Raw genomic sequence first — 14,421 nt, 5'->3', positions numbered from 1 at the left:
GTGCGAATTAGCGTTGCTGAGTCAACGCCGCACCGCTTGAAGGAGAGGGGAATGGCTTTACACGCCAGTAGCTGCTCCTTCCTTCCGCTACATTCCTTCGTGCGACACCGCACCAGGCCATTCAGCCCCTTCAATGAGTGACACACCGTCCCCAGCTGCACATTTCCTGGCAGCCAAAGTCAACGACGACGACCACGAGTGGGAGGGACGACAGCGACATAAATGAAGCAACACCCCCCGTCCCTCTTCAGTTCACGGAAATTTGCTCTCTGCTCTTCAACATCTCTCATCATCTCTCTGTAATTCTCTTCTGTTTTACGTGCGTGACGCACTGCATGCAGCGCCGCGACTTCCCCGGCAACCCGTGTGCTGCTTGCCGTCTCGCCTCAGCCGGACCTCAAACCACTTAAGGCTAGTCACGACCTCAGACTTCCGAGACCCTTCGAGCCGCGACGCGACTTGCTTTGGACTAGAGGGAAATAAACTGCTCCGTATATGCTACATAGGTTGATGATTGCGCATCGAGGTTGAATTCCTAGAATTATTGTTGCCTCGGTTGATTTCGTGCTTACTTGTGTTCATCGACAGTTTCGAAAAGGTGCATTGCAAGTACTGTTGAAATTTAGCTCATTGAGTCTAAGGATGTGTTGTTGGAATGCTGGATGTTGAAATGTGTGCTAATTTGAGCTTAAATGACATGAGTCATGGACGAATTTGAGGTTACAACTATTTTCGGATAGGTTCACTGTAGGCAAGAAATCTGTCCATTTTGTATTGGCTTTTGTGGTACAAATTTGGTGAGACTTTCTTCACGAAAGTTGTGTGTTATACCTGGTTTTAGAACATACTTTAATTCGGATTTATTGAACTTCGTACATGCAAAATATATTTGAAAAGCTACAGGGTCCGAATCTGTCTTCATAAACAATTATCGGACCTTTACTTAGTTTCCATTTTCTACAGAATTTTCAACACAAGATTTGAAATCGCGAGGTTCATGAAAGTTTTAGACTATTTGTAATTTTCCCGTGATTTTTGGAACTCATTTAAGCTTTGAAACGTCCAATTTCAGATATGCTTTTCGTGGAAATTCACCTTGTTTTGACCTGAAGTATATAAAAACCATATAAGCTGAACCGGATTTTGAGTTCTTCATGAAAATATTCCCGGAGCCTCGTCCATATCGTGTTAAAGTCTCGTGATTTCGGAGCTGATTTGCTTGGCGAATGCCTTTGATTTCTGCAGACGAGCGAGCTACCCATTTTCCGTCAATTTTGGGTAAACTCCTTTTGTAAACCATCCTTTTGAACTAGTGCTACCAACTAAATGTTTGTATCATTTCTTTGGCTTATAAAGTATAGTTTATGGTAGACACTAAACTGTTCTTGTACATTAACTTAGTGGATGGCATGTTTAAATTGAATTATTAAATAGCTGCACCATCAGATGAGTGCGTGATTTGGGAATGCCTTCGGTCTTTGGGGGGTGACAATGCTCTGGTTGTTGTAGGGATGCCTAGGGGGTGTAACACGGTTTTCTGAGATGTCCTCGCGATGCTAAATGAGTGCGAGATGCCTAGGGGTAACAGAGTTCCCCGGAGGATTGACAATTAATTCATAGTAAATATGATCGTTGGCATTTTCAGATTTCATTCGAGGATTGACAATTTCATTCATAGTAAATATATAGAAGATCATTGTTAACGATCTTCTATATATATGTCTAAACTTCCTTGTGTGTGTTGTTATTGAGATATGTAGTATATATTAGTTGGTAGTTTGCTTGCTAAGTTTTATACTCACTTTTGACGGATAATTATTTTTCATATGAGTAGACATGCCTATGCTATTTGTGCCCCCAATGACCCTCTATGATGCCTTGATAGATTTCACGTGACGCTAGATTGAGCTACACGACCTCAACTTTCCTTATGCCACCTTCATCTAGGTCATCGCAATACTAACAATTGATGTTGGCCTCTCATTGGGCCTGGTGTTGATCAGGTTTGTTGTCGTCTACACCCGGATCGGTGGGCATCTAGTGGGACCACTCCCACTCCTAGACGGTGATGATGATGGAGATAGCTGGGTTGAGTAGGACGAGGGCCGTGGGCATCTAGTGGGACCACTCCCACTCCCAGATGGTGATGATGATGGAGATAGCTAGGTTGAGTAGGACGAGGGCCGAAGGACGAGGATACCACTTTTGGAAAGACCAGACAGTGGGGTTTGGGACATGTAGGTAACCTTTGTAGATAGATGGTATCGTGGTTGGAGCGATACAGTTAGTGAAATTTGGTACAGTCTGAAGTACGAGCATTTTTGGTTGATCCCTAGTGTACTCAACTTAGGTCGCGAAAAGTATATAAATAAAAAGGAAATGAAGTTGTTTGGTTTTATCTTTTGCGTGCATTCTTTTAATTTCATATGTCCTGGATTATTATTGGTCTAAATACGCCTCCGCTTGCTTAAAAGTTGGAAAGAATTGGAAAACCACATTAGCTGTAATGTACCGGGGGCGTCACATATAGATATCCAAATCTAATCTAAAAGGAAAACAATCATCGACTAATTCACTACTTTTTAACAACAAAAACCAAACATTTATTTAAAAAAGGATAGAAGCATTTATTATGTATTTAGACTAGTTCTCATGTGTGCATGCAACTTCATTTTAAATGGTATGGTAAATTTTAATTGTAATTCATTTAGTAAAGATCATTTAGGATTAAGATGAGAACCATCATATACATAAAAATATAGGTTGAAAGTGTACATTATGATGATAGCATTCCTAAATCAATCTGAATCATATTGCCAATTAAGAAAAATGAGACAGAAGGTAGTTATACATGCGTGAAAAAAGAAAAGAAAAGAAAAGAAAAGTAGAAGGTTACTCAATGAATGATATTGCTCATAGCGAAAATAATTTTAAAAAGCAAAAAGTGTAGTAAATAGTGCTTTTGGCTTAAAAACGTTAACTTCGCATGACATCTAATGTAACCTTATCATCAACTCAATCCTCGTGTTCACGTAGTGGAGAAGATAAGGTCAAGTTCATTTAAAATATGTACATGCATTATAGGCCATATATGTACTAAATTTTCAGAAGGACCTACAGAATTGGCAACAATATACATTATATTTTTTGTACATAGCGATGGATATGGATATAGATATAAGATTTCATGAACTAGATATAGCAAATAGCTACGGTTGTAAATGAAATAATTGGATAATTGTTACTAATCTACCTTAGTTATCGAACTTGAATTCAAATCTTCCTCGTATGATCTTCATTCAAAATGCATGATTGATTCCAATCAATGAACATTGTTGCCGCTGGCAAAATGTGAGGTTACTACCATGTGTGCATTAAAATGTTGTTATAGCAGGCCATCAATAAGTCTCAATTCCTAGAGAGAAAATTTATAACATCAAAGGAAATTTACAAATTTAATATCTTCCTTTTGTTGTGTACGGGCGTTGAATTTTTTGCCCATTTCCAAAAAGAGATATTAGCAGTAAGTAATTCTATGTGGTAATTTTCATCAAATAAGCATAACGGTAATGCTTGTCCTTAGAGAAAATTATCAAAAAAAGTTATAACCTATTACGCTTTTGTCAATTTGATCTAACCCTTTTAATTATACTAATTGAATTCTTAATTTTTTCGCGCTTTGTCAATTGAATTCATCTAGTCAATTTTGGACGGAAATCGGTGATATGGACGCCAACCTTTTATTTTTCATTTTTTTCTTTTCTAATGTTTTCCTTCTTTTCTTTTCTTTTTAGTGGCCAGCGAGGGTTGTGGAGAATTCTTAATAATATTTTAATTTTTTCAAAATTTTTATGTTATTGTGCCCAACCACCCTAGCCGCCACAATAAAAAAGAAAAAGAAAAAAAGGAAAAGAGAAGAAAAGAAAAGGCTAGTGCCTATATTAGTGATTTATGGCCAAAATTGACCGAATAAACTCGAGTGATAAAAGCTTGAAAAGGTTGGAGACTCAATTAATAAATTAAAAGATTTAATAAATTTTAATCGTTTGAAGACTTTTTTTGATGAATTTTCCCATCCTTATAATTTTTCGATAGATCGGATTAGGATTGGAAAAAGAAACACATTTTTTTTTGTAATATTCGTTAACGTATCAACATCCTTCAAGTTTTTTCGAAAATGGGGAGATTTTGGAAAATTAGCACTTTTAATAAACTCATTTTCTTCTTTGCTACAAATACCGTTATATTACTTTGAGTTTTTGGAAAGATAGACTACTAAGATATAAGTCCCATTAAAACCCCATAGATAAGCGATATAATATATTTGAATATGCACTTTCCGATGTAGACAATACTGAGTCACTTACAGACACTACTAAGAGTGAGAGTAACACGTGAATTGCCAAACTAGGAACTGCAAATTCAAAATGAATGGGGGGCGAGGGGGAAGGAAAAGAAGAGAGGGAGAGAGGGAGAAAGAGAGACAGAAGGAAAGAAAAAGGGGAGGAGCTGCAGGGGATGGGAGGAGAGAAAAGAAAGAGAAAAAAGTGGGGTGGATGGGGACTTGGCAGAAGAGGGGAAAGGAAACGTAAGGGAGAGAAAAATAAGACAAAAAGGATGCCACATTGATTGATGGGAATTGTACGAATGATCTGAAATGGGAATTGTACGAATGATCTGAAAGGGAGACCGCTATGATTTGAACAAGAATCTTATCACATCGGATCAAGCTATTGACCATATTCAACCGACCCCTTGATTCTTCACGACAGGTTGCTCTCATTCCCAGGAGAACAGCCCAAACAAAAAAACAAAAAAAAATCTACCACTTGCCCTACTTCAACCCTAATAATATTCAAAGTCATCTTCGCAATCACCACGAAGCTCAGCCTTGTTTTCTTTCTTATTTGAAACGAGGCGAAAGATACATGTGTTTGTGTGCGACTAAAAGATATAAGTTAGCTCTCTAAACCTCGTCGAACAAGCATGTCCTCATCGTCGACCTCCATCATCAACCCAAGCCTCAGTGAGGAGCAATGGGTGAAGCACATCCGAGACGCCCTACATCACGGGATCGATATTGAGACCCCGGTTTCCGTCCATTGCGTGCCTGAATCTATCAGCTCTGCAAAGCCGGAGGCCTACGTCCCGCACCATGTTGCGCTGGGACCATACCACCACCTCCGGCCACAGCTCTACCAGACGGAGCACCCCAAGCTGGCCGCAGCCCGGCGGGCACAGGCAGCGCTGAAGCTCCCGGCATTCGATCGGACGGCTGGTTTGCTCCAAGCGGAGGAGGCGAAGATTCGCGCAAGCTACCAGCTGCACCTGGAAGTCGGCACGGACACTCTGAAATGGATCATGACCATCGACAGCTTGTTCTTGCTCGACCTACTGTACAGATACAAGTCACCCCACATCGGAATCAAGGAAGACTCAATTTGGGATGATGACCCAGACTCCGCCGTCAAAGACGTGATGATGGTGGAGAATCAAATTCCGACCTTTGTGCTGAGGAAAATAATGTTGCAGACCGAGAATTCGATGAACGAAGTGAGAGAAAATGAAGAAGATGAGTCCATAGATGGGAAGCTTGGGGAGATGTTGACGAGGTTCTGCGAAGGGATATCACCTCTCCGGCTGGAAATGTGCTTGCCGTCTGAAGCCATTCAGCGTAAGCATTTGCTCGATCTCCTTTACAATCTCATCTTGGGAACAACAGGCCCAGAAGCAGCACAGACGAAGAAGAATGAGCTTAGAAGTTAGTTCTCATTCCCCATGCCATGCGTTAGATGATATGACCTCTTTCCTTCTTCTTTTGTTGTATCCAAACATTAGAAAAGTGAATAAATGTACCTTTCTTATCAACAGGTGCAAGCTTTTTCCGTCTGATAGACATGGCATCGACACAAACATCAAAAGTCACTAAGGCATGGAACAAGTTATCGAAATGCTCTTTCATGAAGAAGCTGAAAGTGCTGATCAAGCTCTTCTTCAACATGGTATCGATACCAGCATCAAAAGTCACTGCAGCATGGAAGGAGTTATCGAAATTCTCTTTCATGAAGAAGCCGAAAGTGCCAATCGAGCTCATCTTCAAGATAATTCAAGTGGCAATGCAATTGATTCCCAGATGCTCCGAGTACCTTTCAAATGACCCTTTTCAAGAAATCGTTATGATCCCCACAGCGTCAAAGCTCCGCAATGTCGGGATCAAACTAAGCTTGCCACAGGAGGTATCAAAACCATTGCGTTCGATAAGAGAACCGCTACCTTGAAGCTCCCTCATATCGATCTGGATGCTACCACCGAAGTCCTGCTGCGAAACCTCGTGGCCTACGAAATGATATCGCAGAGGGGCTCCTTAATTCTGACACGATACACTGAGTTAATGTACGGCATTATCGACACCTCCGAGGATTTGAAGTTGCTGAGGGAAGCGTCCATTGTCTTGAACCGCCTGAACAGCGACAACAAGGTCGTGGAGCTCTTCAATGGAGTGATCAAATCCATAGGTTCCAAAAGCACTGCGTCGGAGCTGGACGAGACGATTCGAGACGTCAACGAGTACTACAACAGCACTCGAAAGGTCAAGGTTTATAATCTCATGAGGAAGTACGTCTACTCTTCTTGGAAGTTTCTCACTGTGGTCGCCACCGTCGTGCTCATTTTGCTCATGGTTCTGCAGACATTTTGCTCTGTATTGAGTTGTCCTCGGTTATTCAACAAAGCATTCAACAAAGCATGAGCATTTGTATTGTTCATTGTGATATCCCGAAATTTGGCCATATTTCGAAATATATGAAATGGTTATTTCATCAACGCATTTATGATCATTTTACTCTGAATTGATTACTCACGAGTTAACTAATTTATTTGATGAAACCGTATAGGGTTAAAATGTGAAAGACTAGAGAATTCAATTAGAGATAAATCGCTTGACCATAAAGATTGACAATGGTCAATACTACGCTGTTATAAATCAATTAACGAACGGATATAAATTGATTCAACGGAAGTACGTAGTCAGTTTGCGGGTGATTATGCTTGATTACGATATTCGTGCAATGAACCGATTTTCTATTGATATTATATTTATGGTACGTAATTGAACTCTCACGATTACATGACACCGAAGGTCGTCCACGATTTGAAGAGGTACAAATATGGATTGAGAATTATCAACCACGAGTCAATCGCGCGAGAACCCCTAAAAGCCACTCATTAATTTATGTCGTACCCAAGGTCGCGTTCGATTGATTTTTAACCATGAAATTTAATTCGATTTCTCATATCAAACTTTCGAGGGTTTCGAGGATAAATTATTGGATGTTGCATCATCGTTTGTCAAATTCATGGCAAGTTCGAAATTTTCGGAAAAATGAATTATCGGATGGAAAATTGGAAGTCGAAAAGGAAAAATCGAACCCAATGGCAAGGTTGATATTTTTGGACCAAAAAGGCTTGTATTCAAGAAATTGGAAATAAAATGAAATTGACAAATTGGAAATAAAAAGTAATTGAGGGGACAAATTGTTAGGTTGAGAGGAAATTGTGGAGAGTGAGTGAAGGGGAAATCATGAAGATTTTAGAGAAAATTCTTCTTATTTTCTCTCTCTCACTTCCCCCCACTTCCTATCCCCTTGCTCAGCCGAACTCATCCCCCCACACTTTCTCCATTTGTTTTTATTTTTTTCAACTTCTCATTCTTGTTTTTCTTCCCTCATTTGCCGCAAGTCACGCCATTCCTCACCACCATGTGTTGCCGCCATTGTCCACCGCTTGACCACCCCACCGCCATCACCGAACCACCAGCACCACCATGAGCCACCATCCTTGCCACGGCCCGCTCCCGCCGCAAGCCACCATCGCTGGTTCACCACCGCCCAAGCCAAGCTTGGCCGTGGGTTTTGAGGAGCCACCGCCACCGTTGAGTTTTTGTTCAAGTCGCAAGCCTCATGTTTTCGTCACCGTTGGACCACCGTCACCGTGAGCTCGCCATCATTGAAAGAATTAGGGTGTTAATTACGTTTGGGGTGGTTAGTTTAATATTAATGACGTTTAATATTAGCTAATGTTGGTTTAAACTTAATTGTGATTAAAGATGGTTTAGATTAAATTGAAGTGCGATTAATTTAAATAATTACAGTTATATTAATTAATCGTGGTTAGATTAATTAATTGAGTTTAGTTTAATTAATCATGATTTATTTAAAGAATCATAATTTATTTATTTAATCGTTATTTATTTAATTAATGTAATTATTTTATTTAACAATGATTAATTTTAATTAAGTATAGTTAGTTTAATTAATTGGGATTAGCCTAATTAATCACAATTAGCTTAATTAATTGCGATTAGTGTAATTAATGACAGATTAGCCGTTAACTAAAATTTTATGCCCGTTTTTCTGGATGAAATTGTGCTTAATTTTGATCGTTTGAGCATTATGATGCTATGTTATTGATTGTCCAATTATAGATTTTATTTATTACATCAAAAAAAAGAAAGGTTTAAGGATAAGAAAATAGAAAATTTTGATGTGTCAGGTTTGGACACCGAATTTTGCGTGCTTAATAAAATAATAGGGTTTAAAAAAAAAAAAGTGTGCAAAGTTTGACAGATTGATTTTAAATAACTCAAACTTTACTAGCATGGAGAATTGAAAAAAACTCGTCATTATTGTCTTCTTTTTTATCACTCTGCAATTATTGATCTACATAGAGAACATTGGATAAATATTTTCTATCTTTTCAATAACAGAAAAAATCATTTTTCAACCGAAAAAACATGTATTAAATTGAAAAGTAAAAATAAAATTAAAAGATCGTTATAAGTTTCTCACATGAAGTGTAAGAATGAGGTTGATTATTGCATGATAAGGACAATTAAGTTATTTTACCAAATGCACTATCTTAACAGAATGCGAATAGTCAATTTCTTCGTTTTGCCTTTTGTCATCTTTCTTGGTCAATTTTACCTTTTTCCTCTTTTCTTTACAATTAGGAAAATAAGTTTAAAGGGTTAATTAGAAAACACAAAAAGTAAGACAAATGACACTTTGGCATAACTATATAATTATACAAATTCTAATCTAGAAAGAAAGCAATCATTGACTATTTCAATATTTTTTAATTTCTTAAACCAAACATTTATTTAAAAAGGATTTAAGAATTTAATATGTATTTAGACTAGTTCTCATTTGTGCATGCAACTTCATTTAAAATGATATGGTAAATTATATTTGCTATTTTATTTAGTAAAGATTATTTGGGATTAAGATTAGGACCATCATATACATAAGATAAAATAAAAAAGGTTGAAAGTGTACATAATGACGATAGCATTCCTAAATCATTCTAAATCATATTGGCAATAAAGAAAAATGATATAGATGGCAGTTATATATGCATGAAAAAAAAAAGAGTGGAAGTTTACTCAATGAATGATATTGCTTATAGCAAGCATAATTTTAAAAAGCAAAAAGTGTGATAAATAGTGCTTTTGACATTAAAATGTTGAACTTGGCATGACATCTAATGTAACCTTATCATCAACTCAATCCTCGCGTTGATGTAGTGGAGAAGATAAGGTCAAGTTCATGTAAAATATGTACATGCATTAGAGGCCATATATGTACTAAATTTTCAAAAGGATCTACAGAATCGGCGATAATAGACATAATATTTTTATTATGCAAAGAGATAGATATGGAAAGTCTAGGAAACTTGGGATGCCAAAACATAGCACAATAGCACAATGGGGCACTTAAGTGCCAAAAGTTAGGAAAGTGACACTTAAGTGTCAAAATCGGAGCAAAATGGATCAGTTAAGTGCTAATGGCGAGAAAATCCGACCAAAATGCTAACGTGGCAATTTTCCGACGAGCCAAGTATAAAACGACGTTGTTTTGCACACTGATGTAGTTAGACAAGTGCAAAAACAATATTGTTTTACTGCTGACGTGGGTAAATAATTAATATAAAATTAATTAAATTAAATCAACCCTTGCCACCGCCGCCTCCCTGCTGTCGTCGGGAAGGTGGGGGAAGGGTCAGCTAGGGTCGCCGACCCTTGGCCAGGGGCCGGCAACCCCAGCCGATCAGCGGCAAGGTCGCGGCTCTCCCCCAGATCCGGCGTGGGTCACCAGCCCTCGCCTGATCAAGCCAAGGGCCGCCGCTTGTTGGGGGGTCGACCCGGCCAGTGATGGCTCTAGCCCGGTTGAGCGAGGTCTAGCAACCTTGCCAAATCTAGGGAAATGCCACGACTCTCGCCACAGATTTATGCGAGGGCTCGCAGGCCCTTGCTATCGGTCCACTAGGGTCGTCGGCCTCTGGCCAAGGCTCGACAACCTCAGCCAACCCTCCCCCACCTTTCTGGCGACAGCGAGGCGGCGACGGTAGTGAAGGTTGAGCTCTCAACCGCCGGCTATTGTTTATCTTCCTCCTTCCCTTTAAAAAAAAAAAAAAAGATTTGAGTTAATTAATTTTTATATTAAAATTCAAATTGTGCCAAAACAACGTCATTTTTGTGTTTCTTTACTGAGTTAGCTTTTCAACGGGCTACGTAAGTAAGTAAAATTAATAAAAAATTGCCACGTAAGATTTCCAACGAGGTTCACTAGATGTGACACTCAATTTTTTCATTTTAAAAAAAAGTGACACTTAAATGTCACTTTTATAACTTTTGGCATTTAAGTATCTATGTGTGCCAAGTTTTGATATTTAAGGTGTTCTTTTACCTAGATATGATTATAGATATAATTCTACGAGTTAGACATAGCAAATAGCTATGGTCATAAATTAAATAATCAGATAATTGTTACCAATCTACCTTAGTTATCGAACTTAAATTTAAATCCTCCTCGTATCATATTCATTCAAAATGTATGATTGATTCCAATCTATGAACGTTTTTGCCGCTGGCAAAATATGGTGGTATTATCATGTGTCCATTAATATAGCAGGCCATCAATAAGTCTCAATGCTTGGAGAGCAAATTTGTAAACATCAAAGGAAATTTACAAATTTAGTATCTTCCTTTTGTTGTGTCCGTGTGTTGAAGTTTTTGCCATTGCCAGAAAGAGATATTAGCATTAAGTAATTCTATGTGGTAATTTTCATCAAATAAGCATAACAGATAATGCTCATCCTTAGATCATATTTAGACTGCTGTGTGTGTGATGTCATTTGATTATATCCCAAATGCATAAATGTGTTGTGACAGGGAAGTTACTTTAAATGAGATGAATTCACTGGACTTGGAATATCTATCTTTTTTCTCAAATTAAAAACGCGATACGTGATAATTAAAGAATTCTTTTTTAATTTTTTTTCCTAAATAGGAAACATTTTCTTTGTGGACTTCCCTTAACATCAAAATAAAAGGGTTTTGTTACCACCGGCCGTGGTGGCTCGCTAGGTAGGCTCCTGCCTTTGAAGGGAAATGTCGTGTGTTAAGCCCGCAACGAGTTGCAGGGAGGTGGCAAACCATTAGGTGTATTACACGTGGCGCCCTGGTGGTGGATCCTGGGCTAGCGTCACCTGGAGGTTTACGTGGCGGCTGTCGGCCAAAGCGGTTCCTCCGGCATTAAAAAGAAAAAAAACAAAAAAAACAAAACAAAAGGGTTTTGTCGGGATCGGATTCTAAACATCCTGATGATCTTCGAATGAAAAAAAAAAAAGAAGGTAAACCCCATCCGTCTGTAAAGCATTTAAGTTTCCGTGCCTAATGATATGTTTTTAAGAGCCACGAAAAAGCGTAAGAAACTATGATCCGGAGTCGGAGCACATTCTTCGATAATTAATTGGACTTTCGATAAAATTGAATTCATCACAATTCTTTATTCCCTTTTTAGTATTTGCTATACAATAACAGGACTAGAGACTCTCAAACCATCTGCCTAACTTTCTTGGTTTTTCCTCACCTAATTAGCGCAGCACTATCAAGTTCGTTACCACATTTCTACAGGCACGTGCACATCATGCGTCATGCCTTTTTATGTGAGTTCCTTCGCCTCGTGTCCATTTCCCATTTTGTCCAAATTGCCTTCTTGTCTCTTCTGGATCCAGTTCTAAGTCCCTTCCACAACATATCTACCATGCCAATATCAAACAACTTCTCGATATTCTCGTACATAGATTACTACCACGGGGCATTGTAACGTTGTGCGATACACTTGGAATACCATAAAAGTGTCATTTTTAAATAAACAATTTGAATAATACGCATGTAATTTCGGTGTATGTTAGCTTACACCATGACATGCTCAAATAGGGAGAATTACCTAATTAATTTTAAATCTATTGTATGAATGTGAATTCAATTTTAAACTTTCAATTTTTGACAAATTAATCCTAAATCTTTGCTCAAAATTCCAATATAATCTTCGGATCAATTTTCTTTCCAAATTGCTAACATGATTGTCTAATCATATTTGGTTGTTCTACTAGCACATGGCTATATTATCAATTTCTAGCAAAAATTAACCAAAAAGACTATATTGGGATTAAGAAAATGTTTAAGACTAAAACAAGAAAATTTAAAAATTTAGTATCGAATTGACATACATATAATAGATTTAGGGCTTATCAAACTCCTTGAATATAATACTAAAGTCTCTCCTACTTTAAGACTATGATGTGTACAAAAGATTCAAAAAAAGAAAAGGCTCTCCTTTAGAAGGCAAAGAGAAGTTATTCAAATTCAAACATAACTAGTACGGATACGATGAACCGAAAGATCCATACATGAACAGGAACCGAGGCGCAAAAAGCCTATTATATCCCACTAAGCTGGTATAAATTACTATACCTCGACCCGACCATTCTCTCTCAAAATCCATGGCGGGGCAGCAGTGACGAGCTTGCTCATGACGATTAATAGCCATGGTGCAAATCAAATGTTTTTGCCACGGGTGGGTATGGAACTTCTATGGTAGCGCTCGAGGGAGTCACCGACGTTGGTCGCCCATTACCACCATTTTACTGATTGAAAAGCTAAAATCGTAACGAAACATGTTTACGAGAAAGTGAAATGAGAAGAGATAGGCATGAGAAACACGACAGTATATGGCCTGTTTTGCGAGGAAAAATCGGTTTAAAATGTTTACAAGGAGGGGTTTCGAATAGTTTGCATCTTGTAAAGATACTTCTGTAAATCTTTCCGCCCTTTTCCAACTAATTATCTAATGAATAACGCAAGTTGCTAGTTAGTTATCAAACTAGCTACGAGATGAAAAGAGTAAACTTTTTTTAAAAAATGAAGATGTAAATAGAGCCAATGTATATCTATACACACGTATACAAATATCTAACATAGGACACAGATTGCATTTATGAGCATGCTTATTGTCGAACAATATCAGGCTTAGCCAACAGCATCGTGATTCTAATGATTTTATTAGCGGTTAGTGTAGGGTCGTTCCTGGGCCACTGAAGCCCGATTTCCGGCCATTTTTCAGCCCGGGAACGAACTGGACGTCCACCGCGCAGACCGCTTTCTTGATCCAATTTATTCGCAGCCACAAGCAAACCCAATCATGCCATTCACCTTTCTATCTCCCTATTGGATTTACATGTCGGCCGAACATTAATTTCAGGGCATATCAATATCGAGTCAAGTGGTCAGGCTAGCACCAAATTTGCCTGATCCATATGATACATTAGGAAGGATTTATGATGATCTTGGCAATGACAAAAAAGCAGTGGACTTTTACATGATTGCTGCACATCTTAAGCCAAAAGATTCTTCAATGTGGAAGTGTCTCTTCACCCGGTCCTTGTAAGCTTTTGGTCGTCACTATTTTCATCAATTCATTGCATAGTAGGGCTTGTACCTGGTCAGTATACTTATGTATATGAGTACATATGTTGAAGTTCTTTGCTGATGCTGGGATGGATACTTAGACTTAAATATTTTTAGACTAACTAGGCGTTATGGGCAACATTTGAGTTTCCTTTCAAAACAAAGATAATATATTGATTTGTAAAAGATTATTAAAATTTGGGGTAACTTTGCATGCTGGTATTTATAAGCTTTTGAAGATTTTGGGTGTCGAAAGCCCAAAAAAAAAAAAAAAAAAAAAACAAAAGGTTGCCTATCTAGTGTTAAAACTAAAAACAATGCAATAAATTAAAGGCCAGCAAAAACACAATTAATTATTGGAGTGGCAATCTTTCCAAGCTCGGGATTCAAAAGATTGGTAGGGGAATGTTTTACCTTAGAGGTAAGTAATGCGGTGGAAGGGGTGGTTAAAGTGAAGACAATGGTGTTGGCTCGACTAGTGCAGCCATTGGTGAGAAGTCAACTAGGTGAAAATATTGTCATTCAAAAAGGCTGAATGCAATTTTTTTTCTTGGTATCAAATTTTGATGTACGTCTCAAGGTTCTTATGATGTGATTTGATTTGACGCCTCATG

At 38.2% G+C, this 14,421-nt stretch overlaps 1 protein-coding gene across 1 annotated transcript; it reads left to right on the top strand.

Moving 5' to 3' along the window:
* Positions 1-4,986: 4,986 nt before the first annotated feature.
* Positions 4,987-6,748, top strand: LOC104455245 (putative UPF0481 protein At3g02645). Its single transcript, XM_010070063.3, has 3 exons — positions 4,987-5,761; positions 5,872-6,236; positions 6,356-6,748. The coding sequence occupies exons 1-3, from the start codon at positions 4,987-4,989 to the stop codon at positions 6,746-6,748; spliced, it is 1,533 nt and encodes a 510-aa protein (XP_010068365.2).
* The last annotated feature ends 7,673 nt before the right edge of the window (positions 6,749-14,421 follow it).

This window comes from Eucalyptus grandis, chromosome 7 (assembly GCF_016545825.1).
Source record: "Eucalyptus grandis isolate ANBG69807.140 chromosome 7, ASM1654582v1, whole genome shotgun sequence".
In the NCBI taxonomy this organism is placed as follows: domain Eukaryota; kingdom Viridiplantae; phylum Streptophyta; class Magnoliopsida; order Myrtales; family Myrtaceae; genus Eucalyptus; species Eucalyptus grandis.
The sequence above is the reverse complement of the archived record's forward strand: the minus strand, read 5'-3'. Positions and strand labels throughout refer to the sequence as shown.

Coding starts and splice junctions, on each gene's coding strand:
- LOC104455245 (XM_010070063.3), top strand. CDS start 4,987: ATGTCCTCATCGTCGACCTCCATCATCAACCCAAGCCTCAGTGAGGAG. Junction 5,762..5,871: donor GAAGAAGAATGAGCTTAGAA/GTTAGTTCTCAT, acceptor TCTTATCAACAG/GTGCAAGCTTTTTCCGTCTG. Junction 6,237..6,355: donor AACTAAGCTTGCCACAGGAG/GTATCAAAACCA, acceptor ATGATATCGCAG/AGGGGCTCCTTAATTCTGAC.